The 22,579-nt window shown below is 31.2% G+C and overlaps 1 protein-coding gene across 14 annotated transcripts in view; it reads right to left on the bottom strand.

Annotated features, from left to right (window-relative positions):
- Positions 1–884: 884 nt before the first annotated feature.
- glsb (glutaminase b) overlaps positions 885–22,579 on the bottom strand; it is an 85,455-nt gene continuing 63,760 nt past the window's right edge. For 5 of the 14 annotated variants that reach the window (XM_087268263.1, XM_087268258.1, XM_087268267.1 and 2 more), the window contains 5 exons: positions 18,610–18,702; positions 6,924–6,985; positions 6,176–6,252; positions 5,332–5,395; positions 885–2,278 (listed from right to left, as the gene is read on the bottom strand). In XM_087268263.1, coding sequence (XP_087124389.1) covers positions 2,122–2,278; positions 5,332–5,395; positions 6,176–6,252; positions 6,924–6,985; positions 18,610–18,702 — 453 coding nt within the window. In that variant the 3' untranslated portion in view covers positions 885–2,121. Of the gene's footprint in view, positions 2,279–5,331; positions 5,396–6,175; positions 6,253–6,923; positions 6,986–13,288; positions 15,999–18,609; positions 18,703–22,579 lie in introns of those variants that run through there. The other 9 variants (XR_015499788.1, XR_015499789.1, XR_015499787.1 and 6 more) reach the window with 3 other exon arrangements.

Here is a 22,579-nt window from a genome sequence, read left to right on the forward strand (position 1 = left end):
TGCATTCTTTCTGCTGTATTTTTAACACGGTTCTGTAGAATACTTGACTCTAATTGTTTGATTGTGCCATTTAGTCTTCTAACAATGCTCATAGCAACACATAACAGATAATTGGTTAATGGAAATGCAGTGGTCTCTTTTCTCTTAGTCAAAGATTTTTTTTGAAATTATAATATATGTAGAAATCGAATACTTTCTTTCATGATTTTGGATGTAAACAAGATATAATGTCACTGTTGCTGCTCAGTATTACAAAAATAAACACATATATTAATTGTTTTTCGGAAAATAGAAATGATAATATGTGACCCTGGACAACAAAACCAGTCATAAGTGTGAGATAAGACTTATGCATGAATCTATAAGCTTTTCATTGGTGTATGGTTTGTTAGGATAGGACAATATTTGATTGAGATTCGACTATTTGAAAATCTGAGGGTTCGAAAATTTTTGATATTGAGAAAATCACCTTAAAAGCTGTTTAAATGAAGTGCTTAGCAATGCATTTTACCAATCATTCATATATATATATATATATATATATATATATATATATATATATATATATATATATGTATATATACAGTTGAAGTCAGAATTATTAGCCCCCCTGAATTATCAGACCACTTGTTTTTTTTGTTCCCCAATTTCTGTTCACAGAAAGATTTTTTTTTTTCAACACATTGCTAAACATAATAGTTTTAATAACTCATCTCTAATAACTGATTTATTTTATCTTTGCCATGATGACAGGAAATAATATTTGACTAGATATTTTTCAAGACACTTCTATACAGCTTAAAGTGACATTTAAAGGCTTAACTAGGTTAATTAGGTTAACTAGGCAGGTTAGGGTAATTAGGCAAGTTATTGTATAACGATGGTTTGTTATGTAGACTATCGAAAAAAATAGCTGATAATTTTGTCCCTAAAATGGTGTTTAAAAAATTAAAACTGCTTTTATTCTAGTCAAATTAAAACAAATAAGACAAATAAAGACAAATACATACATATTTCTCAGTAGAACATTTACAAAATATCTTCATGGAACACGGTCTTTACTTAATTATCCTAAAATAAATTACATAAAAGATGAAAAAAAAAATTAATAATAATTTTGAGCCAAACAATGTGTATTTACCTTTTCCAAAAAATGTTGTAACTAAAGACTGGGTTTTGTGATCCAGGGTCACATATTTATCCAAAGATTTCAGAAAACTGATACATATATATACAGCTATGGAGGGGAAAACACTTTAAAATTCTTTTTTTTTCTGGATTTACAATTTATAGTTATTAATTTTAAAGTTATGTGTAAGTGTATTTTAAATTTTCTTTAAACTACTAATGACATTATTTCCAAATGTAAAATAAAAGTGTTGTCACTAAGAGCATTTTTGACTATTTTTTCAGATTTGTTTATATCAATTTTCAACAACACAATGCCCTTTTTTCCCTTTAGAAGAGTTAAGAAATTCATATTTGGTGAAATCACAGCTAACAAAAACCTCTCAGATATAGTAACAGAGAGACAGATACAAAGATGTGGAAGAAATGTTATCAAGCCTTTATAGAATAAAACCTGTATTAACACATTACTCAAACCCATGCCAAATAAATCTAAACAAACGGACCAATTTTCAAGTGGTTACATAATTTTCCCCCATAGCTGTATATATACATATGTGTGTGTGTGTGTATGTTGTCATTGTTGGGGAAAGCATCGCATCATGTTCCTCCCTATTTAAACATTTAATAATAATAAATTAGTGATGATGGTCACCCTTTATCCTGGGTTTTACAAAAAATTTCTCAAATGAAAAGTATTTCATGGAGCTTGTCTGGTGTCATTCTACACTCCATAAACCAGTTTACTGTTCGCCCTCAGGAAAACACAGGTACAGTATTATGAACACGTCATTCACTCCCACAGCTAAATCAACTGTTTGAAATACATTTACAGCATAAACAACATCTTTACTCGCACACTTACTTTGCAGATGAGGAAAAAGCTCACAAAAGCCTATAAAACTACCGGAAACCACGTCAAATAAAAAAAGTACACTGATGTTGTAAAGGTCTGCTGGGGAACAGAAGAGCGTCCTCTGCGGGTGGAAATGGTTACGTCTCCAGCATCCCGTCCAGGTTTTTCTCAGTGGTCTCTTTATCTGCCACAGGATTGATGGTAGGGTTGTACTTACTGTTGAACTCCTGCAGGAGCGCCTGCACCTCCTGATGACCAAAATGTTTCGCCTCATCCATTGGTGTGTTGCCCCACCTGGAGGACAGAAATGCTCTTTTATTTATTCATAAGTTTATTTTCCTTTGGCTTAGTCTCCTATTTTAAATGCCATTTTATTTCTACAATTCCTCCAGACATTTGATTCATTTAAAAATGCTAATAAAAATAAAATATTCAATTATTTTAATACATAGTAAATATAAAAATGATGAAATGTATTACTATTGTAATAGTACTGCACTATATAATACAAATAATTAAAATTTAAATATTCCTTTAACCTTACAATGGTACATTACAAAAGAAATATTTACAATTTTAGAGATTAATGTTATGAGAAGTTTAAAATATATTCATTACTCAAAAATACCCCCTATATTATTAGCCTTTACTAGTATTTACTACTATTGTGGAGCTGCGCATCAATGGATTTGCTCTTCAGTGTTTGAACTTTTAACATTGAAAATTAAACTTAAACTCTGAAAACTGGACGGACACAGTTTAAATTTACTACAACTTTTATGTTAAGCTGCTTTGATCTAATAATCTAGATTGTAAAAGCTGAATTGTATTATAATGTATCATTTTTAATATAAAAATATATAAAACAATGTCACAATTACTAAGGAGTAACACAGATGAAAATACATGACTATTTTGACACAACTCTTACGCAAAATAAATATTTAAAATAATTATTTGATTATTTTACACACATCTTTTTAGCACAGAAATTTAAATTACTATTTTTATAGAACTGAACTATAAAATACAAATAACTAAATTATATATTTATTTGACCTTAAACATTACAATACAATCATTAAAAATAATTACAACTCTTTTGATAGTTTTAGACATTTATGTTAAGAGAATTTAAAAATATATGTATTACATTTAGATGTCACAATTATTAAACAGTAAAACGAATGGAAATAAATAACTAATTGACCCTTCGCTAAGCCACACCCAAAAACCGCCACCCACCAATGGCTTAGCAACCGTAGCTACGCACAGGGGCTCTGTCAAGCTTTTGAGCGAGGAAAAAAAGCCAAAGCGTTGGGCATATGAATTGTACAAGTCTGACACCCGGTATCCTAAAAGTTTGGACAGGGTGGTGGAATTTTTTCCCTTTTTAAAACCTAAAACCCAAGGGGAGAAATGCCAGCGTGGATCAAGCTCTGTGAGAGGTGCTAAAGAAGTGGAATTAAGTTTTGTTTTCGATATCCCTGACACATTCAGTGATAGACCGACGACTCGCACACCTCTTACCCTAAAAAGATCTAAACTGTGTTTCCTACAAAAATACAAAGCAGGTTATGTTTCACAACTGTCTTTTTCTTCGTTTTTTTCGCTTGATATTATGAGCAATGCTCCGTTTAAGCCTTCATCATAGTAGTCATATTAATAGCAGTCATATTTCCATCTGCTTCAAGCTACAAATATTTGGATTCCAAGTCAACAGAACAAAACTGAGATTTGATGACAATCTGAGCACTTGCGATCAATAAAATTCACCCGCAGCTGTTTTTCAGTCATTTATAAGCCTCATGTCCATGTCAGAGCGACAATTCACTGATGTTTTTGTCTATCTTTTAGAGATTTAGTCATTGGTGATGACATTATAGCAGGTTAAGCCTGGTTTATACTTCTGCGTCAAGTGACCGGCATAACCAACAGCGCATGCAAAGCGCGTAGCTGTGCATTTACACTTCTGCGCGCTGTCTCTGTTGCTTTGCATTAACACTTCTGAAACGCTAGTTGGCAGTGAGCTGTTAAATGTTCCTCTGTGTCGAGTTTCTTTGCTGGTGTTTAGTTTTTCCTGAACACTTCCTGAATGTACAAGTGGCTCAAACTCGCTCATTTTGAGGCAGGAACCGGCGGACGTGCAACAACTTTAACCATGAGGTAAACACAAAACAAAACTTGACATCCGGAGCTCCTTCACGGCACTCCACACTTATAAACAGTCACTCCATCGAACTTGCGCCACTAGCGTGGCTCTTGGTCCTGCCCAGACTCGTCAGCGCAACCAAGCCGACCAATCACAGAGCTTGTGCTACATGGTCTTTAGTGTCTGCTTTTATATTTGGTGTCTGATTAATATTTGCTGGTAGAGAAAATCTACTTGTTAACTTCTGCTATTTATACTTTGATTTGCGTTTTAATTTATTTATTTCCTCCACTTAACTGCAAATTAGAATAGAAACTGGATAAAAAGCACACAAACATACTGACAGTTATAGTTACTGTACATTGTTATGGATTAATGATGCTAAAATTTATCACAAATCCATCAATTTTTCTGTCTGTTCTTTCTATGAATGAAGTATGTCGAAGACCTGTCCATGTGTGTTTCCTCATCGGTTAGTAACGGTATATTTCCTTGCACAACAATTATCTATTAGACTATCGGTGTAACTTGTTATTGTTCGAATATTTTAAAAGTCACCTCTCCTGCTCTGCATGAACTGAGCTGATGAATGGTCAGCGTATGAGTCGGCTAGGCTCACCTAGCTTCAATTTAGATGAAATTATTTTCTAATCTGCGTATTATGTTGTGAGTATACCCCTGTTATGCATACTGCAGTACTTTTTTGTCTGGCTTCTCAGATATCTTACCTGTTTGCCAAAAATGACTAATTATATCCCTGACAATGTCTGACACCGGCGCATACACATTATAATAGACATGCCAGGCACAAAAGCTTGACAGGCGTAACAACAGTACCTAAGGAGGGCGGGGCTTAGCGAAGGGTAAATTCTATTGCAAAATAAATATTTAAAATAAATATAATTATTGTACACTTACAACTTTTAACAATGTTAAAGATTTATGCTATGGGAAGTATAAAACATGAACAATTGTATTATGCAAATTTTAATTATAAGATATTTTCAGATATAGATGTACAAATAAATGTGCATTCAATATAAAAATGCGTTTAAAGAATAAAATAAAAGCATCTTCCACACACAAAGGGGATTGTTTCACCTGAATAATACTTTCATCTTCAAGTAACTTACGGTACTTTCTAAATAAAAATAGTGAACTCAATATCTGAAATTGAAAATGTGTGTTTGTTTACCTGTCTTTGGGTGCAGGATTGACCTTGCAGGCCTCGAGCAGAAAACGCACAACCTCGATGTGTCCTGAAATCAAATCAAATCAAATCAAATCAATTAGTCATTTTGTTGTCTGTTTTTGACATTTTGCTAGTTATTAAATATTCTTAAATATCAGCTCAGTTATCAGAACACTGTAAACATAGTATTGTTATACTATTATACTGTTATACTAACAATAGTATTGTCATACTATTGTTTTACTACATATAACAGTAAAACAGTAAAAAAAAAAAAAAATACACATTTGACCTCTTCCAGACATGGAAAACCACCAACAATCAAGAATGCACGATTATATGGTTTCAGATTTGATGGTGAATGAAATCAAAAACAATCTCACAGCAATTCGTAACTTTTTGATTTAGTGGCTAATTCGTATGAATTCGTACAATCTAATTTGTACAATTTAGTATGATTTGCTCATCACCCAATGACGTTTGTGGTGGCGCCTCCTTTTTAAAAACGTACATTTTCGTACGACTGAACTCCACTAAACTGACAAAACGTAAAATACTTACGTTTCCTCGTGAAAAATGGCTGGCAAAAACATCCACAACATAATGAAAGAGTAGTAAATCTGAACGGTACACAAGGGCTATACACAAATAGCTAATAACCCTGCTGCTAATTGCTAACATGCAGGATTAGTACCGCCTCTGACCACTAAGTGGCGCTGTTAGGTGTCAAAATATAAACGCAAACCAACTTCTGTTTGTCTCCTTTTGATTACAATTAAAAACAGACGTTAATGGATTTTCGGTCCATAATAAGTGTGGAAGTGAGCGTGTAAGTGAGTGTTTGTACCCTCAGCGGCTGCGACGTGCAGAGCTGTCCTGGAGTCATAATCACGCTGCTCCATATCCACCGAGGACAGAGCAAACCTGCACACACAAACACACACTGTTTATAAAGATGTAGAAGTGGAAGAAGTAGAGTTGACGACGGTGATATGCTATTGAGGTAAAGTTTGTTTTATATTCACATTTATACCAAAGTTCTGTCTGTTTTTTGAATCTGATTGGCTAATAGTTGTGCGATATTCTGCAAATGACAGCACTTGTACAGCCTCTTCACCCTTTATCCTTTTGTATTACTCCACCCACATACAGCAACAAGCAGAGGACACTCTACAGTTTGACAAATATTGCAGCACTCTACAGTTTGACAACATAATGTACTTTTGAGGCTTTTTTAGTTGAGAATTTAGTTATTTAGATTGCAACTATGCAATTTATTTATAAGGAAAGTGTCTATTTTTAAATATTAATAATTTCTGAGCATCGCTATCAGTGCATCAACTGCCATCAGCCTGTCTTAGCAGACCAAAGGAAGTGACAGTTGATGTTCCGCCACAAGATGGCGACAGTGACCTCATAATAAGTGCTTAGGGGAGAAAAACAGCATTTTGTTTGATTTGTTTGTTATATGTTATGATAGTTTTTGGCTGATAATATGATTTCCCTATTGATAATATGCAAATAATACTTTTCTGAAAATAATAATAAGTAGAAAGTCCGAATGTGCGAATTTAGCTCAATTGAAGTGTTCATACCTCCTCAGAGCAGAAACATCGCCGGTGTAAGCAGCAAACAGCAGGTTGATGACAGACTTCACCTGCAATCATACAAAAGAGCCTTTGTGGAACAGAAACAAGTTATTAACAATATTACTGGACAGAGGGTTGGCAGAAACCACCACGATCTCCAGAGTCTCCGATAGCTCCTTCACTGAAATGTATGAGGTAAAGAGCAAACACTGAATCGAGAAATATTTCTAATATGCAGACTTGCTTCTCAATTGTTTGTTTATTACTATCATGTTGTTATGATATTTTGATTAACAGAAATTTAAATAATCAGCATTTAAACAAAAAGTTTACCTATTAATGTAAAAGACTGTAAAATAATTAAATGTACTGCATTCCTACCAATGTTATATACAATTATTTATTAGAAGTTTTTTATAATGATTGTGTATTGTAAAAAAATATTTTAAACAATAATTTAAACATAATTAAATAATAATTCATAATAAAATAAAATTCTAATATTTCTAATAAAACATCATCAGTATCATCACCATAATCTTCAACTGAGTTCTTTTAAACCCTATATTTGACTCACTATTTTGTGTGCAGATTTGACCATAATGATAATAATAATAAATAACAATTAATATTATAATAAATAATAAATAAATAGGTTTCAATCAAAATAAAAGGTTTAATTTGCTTTAAAAGCAGGATGAATTTGATTTGAATCAGCATCTGATTATATAAATAAACCAAGCAAGCCATGCAAAAAACAAACATGCAACAGACTTGTTTAAAAACTGTGTAAAAGCAAGTACAGGCACGAGACACCACTAGAGGGCAACAGCAGACTTCCAAACTGAGCCCTCGGTAAGTCAGCAGAGTAGCTCTCCTTTCTAAACACTTAGTTTGTACAAAAAAAAGTCACAAATCAGACAAAATCATCAGTCAAAATGAACTCTCAGTTGGTCAAATAATAATATGACACATATTGATACATACATTTTGAAACAACACAATTGACAAAAAAAATGGTCAATTATAAAATTGACAACGCTATGATGTGTTTTTCTGTCAGGAAAATGTGAATATTGAACATTGAAAATATCAAGTTTTTCATTCATATCTAAGTCATTCTTATGCTAAACTTGCATAAATAGCTTGTAGTGACACATTGCTTTCTTTTTATCAAACTTATTTAGGCGTATAGCTGGTCTATTAAAATGGGTGGCTTTTTTATCTTAAAAATTGCACCTTTTTGCAGTTATTCACTTCTTCAAATGCTGCATTTTTGTGTCTTTTAAGCACTAATCTTTGCTAGGTTAGCTTAGATAGTGATTATGACCATGTTTTTTAATGCAATTAAAATATTTCCAACAATTTTGTCAAAGTGCTTACCATAATATTTCACCACAAAAAAAATATTTACAATGTAAATATTTAAACTGTAAACTGTTAATAGCACTGTAAAAAATGTTATGAAAATAAAGAAATATGAAATAATCCTTATCTTTAAAATACAAATCTATTATCATTCAATTCCCTAATCAGGAGTGAGGTTTAAAGGGCACCTATTTAACCCTTTTTCAAGATTTAAGATAAGTCTTTTGTGTCTCCAGAATGTGTCTGTAAAGTTTCAGCTCGAAACACCCATCAGATTATTTATTATAGTCTTCAGAATATTGGAATGTTCTGCTTTAAACACAATGTAGCCGTTTTGAATGCCTGTGCCTTTAATTATAGTTCTCCAGACATGAAGAAAGCAGATCTCACATCATGTTTGTGAGAAATACAAGAGTAAGAACTTTTGCAACAATTATTATTTGATGAATTTGTTGTGGAGTTGCAACGATGAGTCACACAATCCCATAACAAAATTCACAGATACATACACACACACACACACAGCGTGCGTTTAACTTTACACTGTTTTTTTCAGAGCAAATGTGACAAAATACACATTAATATCCACCGCTGTATGAATATCCGTTGTGTTAATGTACAAAATAAACCTGATTTAACATCCAAAAATCGTGATTGAAGCGTCTTCTTTTATAATGTAATATGCAGCAGTGGTGATAACCTAAAGCTGAAATCACTATAATTTATTACAAACATGCACTGTTTTAAAACATTTTAAACTTGTGAAACTCATTCTTGATCACATTTGATGATGATTGATGATCACAGAGAGCTGAACAAATCTTTTCATCCCGGTTGCTGTGCGCACGTCCTGTCTTGTTGATATGATTATATGCGTTACTACAGAGACATGTTAATACAGGGCTGTCGATAAATTCAGTGGGCGGAGATACCACACTCATACATTACATTGCAGGCAGCCTCAAAAAAAGGAGGGATCTGGATCCTATTTTAACATAACAAAATTTAAAAACAAAGACTTAATGTGTTTATATTACCCCAATGTGACTGTAGACACACTATATCTACACACAGTTATGTCCAAACAGCTTATAAAAGATGGTTTTCATCATAGGTGCCCTTAAAACTTGCTTTAAATTAAATCTGTAGCCTATAGACAAATAAAAAATTGGCCAGCTCATTTTATCAGTTAGAATTTTATTTAAAAACCTGTCTTTAATTGTCAATAAATTAGTCTTAAAGCCTTCTTTGGCTTAAAGCCTTTAGTTAAAAATGGGACAAATGAGTTCATTCATAGGGGTCAAATCCTGGACTTTGTCAGTTTGGGTTGGGGTGGTGGGTCTTTCTTTTCTTATACAACAATAAATATTTAACAATAAACATTCAAAAAGCATGTAAAAAAACTAACAAAAATGGTTATATGAAAATTATGAGCAGACACATCTTTGGTAAATATAATGTTCCAGTTATTTTTAGCTGCAAACTAGTTATTTCTTACCACAATGTTTTACTGCACCTAATTATAAACCCATTTAAAGAGTTTTACAGGACCTTACAGTATGTTAAACTTTAATATCTTCTCGGTATTTCCCTATAACAACTTTCTCCCCCAAGTCTTTACTGTATGGATGACTGACTTATGAACGGTTGACTTCAAAATAAGGTGGATACATGTTTTAAAGTAAATATGAAGTGTTTTCTCCTCCCACAAACACTGCATTTTTCACACAGTGGGAGAAAATGGCATAGATTATATGCCATTATATAATCTTTATCAGTCTAATTACATGTAATGTCCTAAATAGGATCTCAGAGCACTATTTGTGTATGCTAATGTATAATTATCAGTCTCCAGAAATGCGCATGTTAATTTCTGGAGGCAAACAGGAAGGTTTAAAACTGCTCAAAGGTCATTTTGAAGGTTATAATCACCATGGCTCTGTTGAAAGTTGTGAGAATGAAAGAAAGTTGTGCATTTATGTATCAGGTTACAATGTTTATCAGCATTTATTGCATTTGAATGAACATGTAATACAAGTATATGTTCACATTGAGCAGATGGATAGAGAAAAGAAATGGCATACAGTTTCATAGAAATAAAGTCAAAGCAACTAGTACATTTATGAAAATGATGTTCAGTGATATTATTTTTCTATCAGGCTTTCAGAATGAACCTATTTCATCAATACTTATTTAGATTTAATTTCTAGCGAAGAAAAATTATGAATAAATATTAGTAATAATAATTAATTACATTTTATTGATTTAGTCTTAGAGAGAAGAAAGTCCAAAAATGTTGGAAGGAATAATACATTAGCGAATATTATTTAGGTACGAAGAGCTGCGTGTCTATTAACTAACGTTTTTAAATGCTGCAAATGCTAAAAATAGGGTAAATCAAACAAAAGGAGCTCAGGGGTAGCTTGAAGAATGTGTATGTGCTGTTCGAATAAGGGATTCATCAGAACAAACAGCAAAAGTCAGTCCAAGGCACTTGAAAAGTGTGGAAAAATGAAGTCTAATGAAAGCAAGAGTTTGCCGAAACGCACACAGTATGTGCAGTTTTATGGAATAGCCATGTCAAGAAAGGCTTTTTAATATTTTTCCACATTCTTCGAGTGCCTTGGACTGACTTTTGCTGCTATAAATATGTATTTGCTCTTGGGTTGCCCGATTAACCGAAAAAAGATTGTGATCTCGACTCAACCCTACACACGATCTTAAGTCTGTTGTATGATTCAGCCATTCATATTTTCAAGTTCGGGAGAAGCATAAAGGCGGAAGCACAATCTTCACATTGTTTTATATACATTGCTCAGCAACATGGACATTTCCAAATAGTGTTATAAATGTCACATACTGCATTTATAAGGTATAGTTCACCCCAAAATGTAATTTCTGTCTATATAATGACGGAGTGGCGGCCGCGAAATTGCACATAAGCTGACGCACTGTTTGTTTACTACCGTGAGGACACGCGTGCACGCAAATGATGTCTACTTTAGTAAACAAAACCTGCACAGGCTGTGATAACAGGTAATAAAGTTTTAAACAACAACGTTCAGTTTGTTTTACTGAGCAATCGTTTGGGAGCCGCATGGGAAGTATTATTTGTGTGTGTGTTTTTATTTCTCAGTGACGGCAGTCATGACATGAGCGCACTCACCAATAAAAGTGAAACCGGCATGCACATCATTTAAATGATCATATCTTATTTTAGAGTTATGATTACGACAAGCAATTGAATCTAAATGTTTAACAGTGTCACTATAACTACTCCAGCCTATATAATGTTAAATATAATGCAAGAGGGAATCTGATAATGAAAAAGGTCTCATTTTACCAAAATGGTCTAATAATGTTGTCAATGACAAATGACAAGTATAAGTCTCGACCATAATCATTTAATTTTAGAATTATGAATTGTATTCTGATGTCATCACTTTACTGTGCATTAACGACCAGGACAAGTTTAAAGTCTGTTTAAGCCCACCATTCAAAGTCTATACATAATTGAGCATTTTAACCAACAGTAGACCTACACATAGGCCTCATATTATCATTTTTGTTTTACCATATGTTTGAGAAATAACAGTAATAATAGCCTACTCGTATTAACCCTTTTTTTCTTTTTTATTTGATCTTGATTTTAAGCAAATAAACTTGTGATTCTCATTTTGCCCAGAATCATGCAGCTAATTTGCTCATACAAAAGTAATGTTACCTAACAGACCTTTTAGTAGAGTGCTACTGAAAACAACTGCATATAAATAACATTTCATCAATTTCAAATATTAAAATTAATATTCAAAAATATTAATTATTTTTTATCATAAAACAATATTTATTTATAATAGAAATATACAAATGTTAAAATGTTACAAACAAAATTTTAAGTATAATATATTAATATAAAATTTTAGAATGCATTAGAAAATAATTGAATATTATAACATATTAGTTAAAATTTATTTCATCAATGTAAAATATTAAAATAAATATAAAAATATTTTTATAAAACAAAATATTTATAATAAAGCATTAAAATAAAAATAATAATTTAACAATATTATTTTTAATACTAAAATATATATATATACAAATATATAAAAATTAATTTAAAAAAATCATTGAATATCATAAAATGATATTACAAAACATTAATACATGCCCGTATTCTTTTTTAAATAGCAATATTTGCTATTATAGCTTTTGTGATCAGGAGGGTTTAGCATGCCCATGAGTCAAACTTAAAGCGACAGTTCACCAAAAATGGAAAATTCTGTCATAATTTAATCATCCTCCTCCATTTGTTACTAATCTTTTTGAGTTTCTTCCTTCTGGTGAACACAAAAGAAGATATTTTGAAGAATGTTTGGGGAAAAAGCAGCCATTGATTTCAATATGATCTGGGTCTATGGCTGTCGGTTTACACCATTCATTCACTCATTTTCTTTTCGGCTTAGTTCCTTTATTCATCAGGGTGCGCCACAAAGGAATGAACCGCCAACTTATCCAGCATATGTTTTACGCAGCGGATGCCCTTCCCACTGCAACCCATCACTGGAAAACACCCATACACTCTCATTCACACACTTATACTATGGCCAATTTAGCTTACCCAATTCACCTGTACCGCATATCTTTGGATTTGTGGGGAAAACCAAAGCACCCAGAGAAAACTCACGCAAAACAAGGGGATAACATAAAAACTCCACACAGAAATGCCAACTGACCACGCAAAGGCTCGAACCAGCGACCTTCTTGCTGTGAAGCGAAATTGCTACCCACTGCGCCATCGTGCTGCCCTTGGTTCAACAGAAGAAAGATATACATTAAGAACCACTAGTTTAATTTTGGGTGAACTATCCCTTTAAGTAAAGCAATGCCGCTCCTGAATACAAAAAAAAGGACAAACAAATGAAATGATGAAGGAGCATGCGCTTTCATCATTTCCCAAACCACAAAACGGCAACAAAAGAAAAACAACTGATTTCAGGTAATAATGGTATGAGATTAAACACATTTATTAATAATACAAAAAAGAAGACCAGAACAAATGTGACATAAATACATGAGAAAATGAACAGACATATCATGAGTGATGAAATACTCTGATGAAAGCTTTATGTTAGAGTCTGGACAGTTCAAGTAATCAGATTGAGCCGCTTCCTCAAATCCACCTTTAAAGCTGTCAGTGAAGCATGAGAAACAACCAATGACTGAAGCAGAAGAATAATACAAAACACAGACAAATCACAAAAAATAAGCAACAAAACCCAGAAAAATGTCAGCAAATATACACCAGCTCGTGAAAGCCATATGCAAAAAATAGAATGAATACATGTGCACACAAATAATAATTAAAAAAACACTTCAAAACATCCTCAGCATCTAATCGAAGCTTAATTTGATATAAACCAACATTCTGAACTGGTTAAGAAAGTGCATATATGTCTCTAGTGATGATATATATGAGGATACACAGACAGAAATGAACCTAAGGGCAAGGTTTGTAACATTGCTGATGCTTTTTCAGCTTGTGGATGGGTGTGACAGACAGCAGGTTTGAGCTGGCTGCTGAGCGGGACTACTGGAGCTCTGTGATGCAGGCAAACTCTCTCAGGACACACAGTCAATTCAGCAGCAATGCACCGTGACTGATCGAAAAATGAATAACTAATTCAGAACACCAGAACAAACGGACGAGTCCTTTTCACCTTACTTTTGGACTCGGTGAATACAAGCTATGCCCTAAGGGAATAATGCAGGCAACCTTCATGCTGTACTGTACATCACGTTTGAACCTTCATGCAGCACTTTTCAATGGAAAAACAGATGATGGTAAACTGCCAATGTCTAACAACAGCCATAAAGGTGGTCCCTGTGACTTTAAATCCTTGCAGGAAAACCATGTGAGCTTCACAGTTTGGAAACATTTTCATGTAAATTAAAAACAAAAGTGGTTAAATGATTATTTTTTCATTTAAAACGTTCCATGTGTGATTTTAACGACACTTATTGTGATGCTGATGTGGTTTTTCTAGAAGGGAAGACTTGGATTGTAGTAAAAATCTAGCTTCCTTAAATTCTTTAGCTGAATCTAATTCATTTTTCTAGTCATCTTGACTTAACATTAGTCAAACTGATATGAAAAATAAAACTAAAATAGTTAAATACTAAAACTAAATATAACAAAAAAAATGTTGATTAACTGATTAAAATGAGTTAAAGGAATATAAAAACATTTGTTGTTATGACTTTACGTCATATTTTTTTTTAAAGTGTATTATTGATTTGTGATTTTGTGATTTGTTTACTCTTTTAAAAAAGTTGTGTCTTTTCAACTCAAATTTGGTTTAAATATGTGCAAACCCAGAAGTAGCAGGTTTGAAAAAATGTAAGGAATAAATATAAGCGAACATAACTGACTGTAATGGTGTGCATTTTTACTAATAGGTAAAATTTCAGGTTTTTGTCCTGAAATCACTAGTGTGTGTGGGCCTAGCTTTAGCACTGCCATGAATTTTTAATACAATTGATTGAGTTGACACTGATAATTTGTCAACATACAAAAATATTAAATTGACTTGTGGTTTTGTATTATTTTATATTTTTTTAAATTTTACTTTTTATATTTTGAATAAATAACAACATGCAAATGAACAATGCATCATTCAAATTTGCAGTAAAATTAAGTAAATTAAAATGAAGTAAAATAAGTGATTTTTGGTATAAAATAAAATAAATCAAATCAAATAAGTAAATAAAGTTTTTTTTTCAGAAAGGTTAAAATAAAACTTAAAATACTGTGCTAAAGTTTGATGGAAACTTCTTAAGAATATTATATCTAATTATATCATCTTTGATGGCTTTAAACATCATGGGGGAAAGAGCTGCATGAATTTTCTTCAAACAAATACATTTGTAAGTCATGGCTACTAAGACATTCTTCAAAATGTCTTCTTTCTTGGGTGAACTATCCCACATTGTCATTCAGAAGATTTAAAACATCAAACAAGTCAGATAGAGTATTTTTGATTAATAACCAAGTATTTTTACCATTTTTTAATATAAACATCCACATTTTTCAAACAAAGGTCACCCTTATAGCTTAACTCAACATTTCAATGCTTCCTACTACTGCAGTACATTTCAGAGAAAATTAATCTGATCGTAGTTTAAGGCCTCACTTAAGACACGTTTATTAACGCATGACCACAACATTCAACCAATCACAGTGCAAAACACAAGCACCAGCCGTCTCTGTTCAGCAGCCAATCCTCAACTCCACTTAAAACACTTACCGAGTGAAAAAAGCCCCAATAAATCAAACCGCAACTAAGCCAAGAGAAGAATAAACCTCTTTTAGGCATAAGCCAAGGCATAAGAACTATATCCAGAGTCATTCATATTCACCAATAGAGAGAGAGAGATATAATACATTGACCCTATATAGTGAAGAATCATACAAACGTGACCCGAATGAGAACCAGTGACAATAAATAACTGTTAATTTACATAAATATATGCTTGTGAATGAGATGCGTCTGGTCCGTATTAGTTGCCATCTCCAACAGTCTCCATCCTATAGACTACAGTAGTGGAGCTGTCCTCATTGCACTCAGTGGGCGACACTTTAGTCCACATAGTGTCTTTGAGAGCCAGCTCTTTCTGAAGGCTCTCGTAATCCATCGGTCCGAAGGTGTGCTGCTGTGTTGAGCAACACAGAGAACAGATTAGTGTGTTTTTGAAGGGGGCTCGAGGGAAAGTTTTTGAGACTTTCGAACTGTTCAATACTGTATGGTGACTCGTGAGGAAATTTCAGAGTCGGTAAAAACAAACACACTGTTGCAGAGAGCCTTCATATTCACACACAAATGGAAAAAAACTTACATATAAAAGAAAAAAAAGACACAACAACAACACAAAAGGAATTGCACATGCCTTGTTTGAGTTGCAGCAATCATTGATTATTAACAGACGACCAGGCCCACACTGAATCTGTGCGATGTCATATAAAGCTGGTCAAAATTATTAGCCCTCTTGTAAAATTATCATTCTTTTAAAACTAAACAAAAACTGTCAGGTTAAGTGCTCTTTAAAGTATTTCTCAATATGATAGATGATTTCTTTTTAGTTATTTATTGCAAAAACGATGGGGGGGGGCATATCAGTGACTGATCATTCATAGTAGGGTCACTTTAACATTCAAGCACAAGAAAAATGTAAAAACCTGATGTAATTGATGAAATCAGACATTCTTTTCCAGGGTAATAAGGCTCCTTCTTTTTGTTTCTTGTTGTACACATTGAAGCGGGAGTTTAACTTGCTATTAAAATACTATCGTTTAATAATACGCATAGTAATAATTATGTCCCAATTAATTGTTGCTTAACCAGAAGTTTAACAGATAGTGTAAAACAGCAGAGTTTGGGTAACTTTGTTGACTTTACTGGCAATTGTTCTTCTCAATATCTTTCTAGTTTAACTTTTAACTTTTAATTACTCATTTCTAATAATTCATTTCAAAAGTGCTTTGTTCTGTAGCCAATCAATAGCAGTTTTAAAATATATTTTTGTTTAATTTCAGCCAAACTAAAAGCAATAAGGCTTTATAAATTTAAATAATACTATTACAAGAATATAATGGTAAATACTGTGGTAAATGTCTTTGCTATGGTAAACAGCACTTCAAGGAAAAATGTAAAAAAAATAATACAAATTTCACAGAAGGCAATGCAATATATTTGATTAATATTATTTTTAATAAGTATACCGACAGTCAGTATTTTCCCCAATTTGTGTCATTGATACTGCTTTGTTATATCTTTTTTGTATTTCTATTACTTTTCTCAAGAGAAATAATAACTAATAAAATAAAAACTATTATTACATTTAGTTTTTGTTTTGCTTTTAATTATTATTATTTTTGTTATTATTAAATGTACAATCATAATATTATTGCTATTCAGAATAAAATTTTAAAATATTAGTAATAATAAGAAATAATAATAATAATATGAAAAAAATATATTTTATAAATAATAAATTAACTATTAAAATAAAAACTGTTATTATATTTACAAGCAATACAAAAAATACATTAAACAATAGCTAATATATATTAGAATACAACCATTTTATAATGTGTTGTTATTGTTGTTTTTAATTATTATTTTTAAATAAATAATAATATAAATAATAACTATACAAATATTTTATAATACAATATTTCTGCTATTCAGAATTATTATATTATATTATGGAATAATACTACTACCAATAATAATAACATATGCTGGATAAGTTGGCGGTTCATTTTTCTGTGGCCACCCCAGATTATTAAAAGGACTATTAAAATAATTTTTTTTATATTTCTATTATTATATTTATAAACAAAATATTTAAACAATAGCTAATATATATTAGTATACAAATATTTTATAAAGTAGTATCTTATTGTTGTTTTTAATCATTATTATTAAATACATAATAATACAAATAATAACTATTATACAAAGAGGTTATAATATAATATTGTTTCTCAGATTTATTATATTATATTATGAAACATTAATAATAATAATAATAATAATAATAATGATAATATGATTATGAATAATTTTTTTTATTAAAATATGAACTATTAAAATATCATATAATATAAATAAATAAATAAATATATATATATATATATATATATATATATATATATATATATATATATATATATATATATATATATATATATATATATATATAAACAATATTATATTAAACAATAGCTGATATAAATCAATATACACATTTTTATAATGTGTTATTTTGGTGTTCTGTTCCAATATTTGAGCTAATCAGTCTCTAGCTAATTCGTGTGTATTCTTAGCTATGAGGTAGAATATCTTAAAAGTTTCTTTAAAGTCGACAGATTCCGTCTGGGCCTGTTGATCACACTCAAGCAAGCAAAGCAAACAATCAGTCCGTTTGAATAAATCATGTCAAATAAAGACGTGCCACTGGACATGCAATACTGGAAGATCATGCAGAACTCAATGAATGCTTGTTTTCGTGGAGACGACAGAAAACCGACTACCCTTCATTAACGTTCCCTAACTAGGCGTGTGGTGCGCAAACGCTCCAGCAGGTGGCGCGCTGTTTGTTTGTTTAGTGGAAATAAGCTTTCTCTGCATTATTGTCAGCTCGACGGTCTTGCATAATGTTATTAGAGTACGTGCAGTCATTCGTATAAGACGTGGTGTAACGCATTGATGGGGCACGCGTGGAGGGCAAGGCTGGCGGGGAAATGGAAGAGGGCACTCACCCGCTGGTCTCCGCCTTCCCGCCGAGGGTCCAGCTTCTTGGCGAAGTGCCGCAGGTTGTCGTAGTTGTGGAAGTTAAACAAGGACACCAGATCCTGCAGGAGAAACAGACGAGAAAGTTGGAGAGGTTAAAGACTCACAGTAAAGACACAAGACAGAAGGTGGTCTGAGGGTGACAGGAGATAAAGAAATAAAGATAAAGATATTTGTGCCAAATGCTTTCATTAGCCTTTCAGGTAAAACTTAATACAGCATTTCGAGAAAAAAAAACTACTACGCCAAAATAACACACGTGTATACTAATTTATATTACATGTTGTTTGATATATTATTGTTTATAAATTTCATAATAATATTTTTTATTTTAATAGTTAATATTTTAGTACTATAAATATGTCATTCAACCATTCATTTTCTTTTTGGCTTAGTCCCTTTTTTATTCTGGGGTCGCCACAGAGGAATGAACCGCCAACTTATCCAGCATAAGTTTTACGCAGCGGATACCCTTCTGGCTGCAACCCATCACTGGGTAACACCCATACACTCTCATTCACATACATACACTATAGACAATTTAGCTTACCCAATTCACCCGTACCACATGTCTTTGGACTGTGGGGGAAACCGGAGCACCCGGAGGAAACCCACGCGAACATGGGAAGAACATGCAAACTCCACACAGATATGCCAGCTTACCCAGCAGTGTATACAAATTTATATTAGCGTATTTATTATGTTATTGTTTCTGAATATTATAATAGTTTTTTATTTTAATAGTTAATATTGTATAAATAAAATATATTTCTTCATATTATTCATATTTCAGATAATATAATAATTCTGAATAGCAATAATATTATTTTATAAAATATTTTTACAATTGTTTATAGTAGTTGCTTATAATATACATTTAAAATAATAATATTAATAATAATTTAAAAAACAACAACAAAATAACATAATCTAAAATATTTGTATAGTAATATATATTTGCTATTGTTAAATATATTATTGTTTATATTGTTTAACATAATATGTTAACATAATATCTGTGCAGATATTATTTTATAAAATATTTATTTTATAAAATATATTTTATAAAATATATTTATTTTATAAAAGATATTTATTTTATAAAATATTTTTACAATTGTTTATAGTAGTTGCTTATAATATACATTTAAAATAATAATATTAATAATAATTTAAAAAACAACAACAAAATAACATATTCTAAAATATTTGTATAGTAATATATATTTGCTATTGTTAAATATATTATTGTTTATATTGTTTAACATAATATGTTAACATAATATCTGTGCAGATATTATTTTATAAAATATTTATTTTATAAAATATATTTTATAAAATATATTTATTTTATAAAAGATATTTATTTTATAAAATATTTTTACAATTGTTTATAGTAGTTGCTTATAATATACATTTAAAATAATAATATTAATAATAATTTAAAAAACAACAACAAAATAACATATTCTAAAATATTTGTATAGTAATATATATTTGCTATAGTTAAATATATTATTGTTTATATTGTTTAACATAATATATTTTAAATTAAATATGTAATATTTTATTAATAACTTTTTCACATTAGTATTAATATTTAATAATAATACCAATAATTCTGAATAATAGATTATAGTAGTTATTATTTATAATATTATACATTTAATATAATAATAATACTTTATTTGCATGTTTGCATAACAATAATAACAAATTTTGATAAAGTAATAATAGTTTTTTTTATTTGCATAACTATTGCATGATAATAATAACAAGAAGAAGAAGAAGAACCACAACAACAACAACCATTATTATTACTTTTATTATTAAGTTCAATAAAGTTTACTATATTGCAGCTTGATTTTATTTTATTTTATTTTAACAACAACAACAACAACAACAACAACAACAACAACCACCACCACAACAACAACAACAACAACAACAACAACAACAACAACAACACTGTCATAACCATATCAGTCATAATGTTCTGAAGAAACCCTGAAACCCTTTTAAGACCCTGGAGTGTTTGTTTAACACAAGCAGGTAAACCTTGAAGCTAACCTTGAAACTGCACCATAAACACTGGAAGAGCTCATTTATTCACAGCACTCTCTGATTTTGTTAGGAGCTTATAAAGAGTTGGCAGGAATGTCTGAATGTCTAATATTACACCCATTTCCGATCTTGTGACCCGGTGACTTGCCAGTTGTTACTGTCCTCTGACCACAGCAAGACTGAACCCAGAAACCCTCAATTATCGCTGCAGCTCTACATTCACCGCAGAATTGTGTCAAAGTGTTCATACTGTGATCTCAAATTGTCAAGCTAAAATTAACTTCATCAATTATCTCCCGTTCCTGAGGTGTTCATGAGTTCGTTTTTTACCCACTACAGGCTCACAGACAGGGACTGTGTCTGCACGGATTTCTTCAGGACACACACCGTGTAATTTTACACTCCTTGACCTTTAATAAGGGTCGGAAAGGCTGTGCAGATATCCAGACCTTAACAACTGCTAGTTCTCAGAAAGACCTAAAATAACACCAGCAGATTCTGATCATTTCACAACTACATGGTGAGAAGCACAGGATCATGGCATTAAAAATATGTCAACTATAGATGACAACGTATATATTTTAAATGGGTTCTGTTGTATTTATGTCTGGCTAGGCAATACAGCAAAAAAAAAAAAAGAAAGAAAAGAAAAATCTCTATACTTTCCAGATTTCTGTATTAATTTTTTTTTCAAAATTACAATAACACATTTTAATGTTACAGTAAAATACTGCAAACCTTTAACTATTTATTTATGATTTTATATTCTGTTTTTAAATCAATAGTAAAACATTTGTATGTATTATTATAACAATAGTGATAAACAAACAAATAAAAGTGACAAAATCTACACTACCATTAAAAATTGCGAGCAAAAATTCATAATATTTTAAAAAGAAACGTCTTATTCACCAACTCTGCTGAAATTGGATTCAAAATACAGTAATTCTGGAATAATAATATGAATATATGTGATCCTGGATCATTAAACCAGTCTTATGTTGCAGGGGTATTTATTTGGCAATAGGCAAAAATATATTGAATTGGTCAAGATTTTTCGAATATCATCAAATCAAGAATTACGCAATTCTGAGTGTGCCTCACAAAGGTAAGTGGGCTTAACAAACCACCTGTAGAAAACACACTCTTCCATCTCTCTATCACGTTGACCAACACTTGCACCAGAAAATAAATAAATAGATAAATAAAAACAGTTACCTTTAGTATTAGTTTATTATAATGGATTTATTGTTATACCTTGTTTATTATTAATGTATGACTTTATTAGAATATATTACTTTATTTTAACTTAATTACTATCTACTGTTTTATATAATTTAATAGTAATATGGGTTTACCCCAGACACGTTCTTACAATCACTCAACATCTCGTATAAGAACATTGTGCATTTTTGAAGTGTGCTTCACACAAGTGAGATGGTTTGACAAACCACCTGTGGAAACTGTCTTGTCATTAAATCGCTGAATACCTCGCTGAGAAAAGTGTCTGTTAAATGACTAAATATAAATGTAAGTTCCCAAATTATGAAATCAAAACATTTTGATTAGTAATATGCATTGCTAAGAACTTAATTTAGACAAATTTAAATGTTATTTTCTCAGTATTTCGATTTTTTTGAGCCCTCGGAATCCAGATTTTCAAATAGTTGTGTCTCAGACAAATATTCTATAATATTCTTAATAATAATAGATTTTTCCTATAGTTGTATATGCTATGGAAATAAAAACTCAACCAACAATATCCATGAATATTGAAAGCAAATATATTTTACTCTTGCATGCCTTATATATACAGTTTCAAAAGCAAAGCATATTTGTCATCTGTTTACAAAGACATGTTTAAGGTTCTCTTTT

Source organism: Danio rerio, chromosome 9, assembly GCF_052040795.2.
Source record: "Danio rerio strain M-AB ecotype USA chromosome 9, GRCz13ab, whole genome shotgun sequence".
NCBI lineage: Eukaryota > Metazoa > Chordata > Actinopteri > Cypriniformes > Danionidae > Danio > Danio rerio.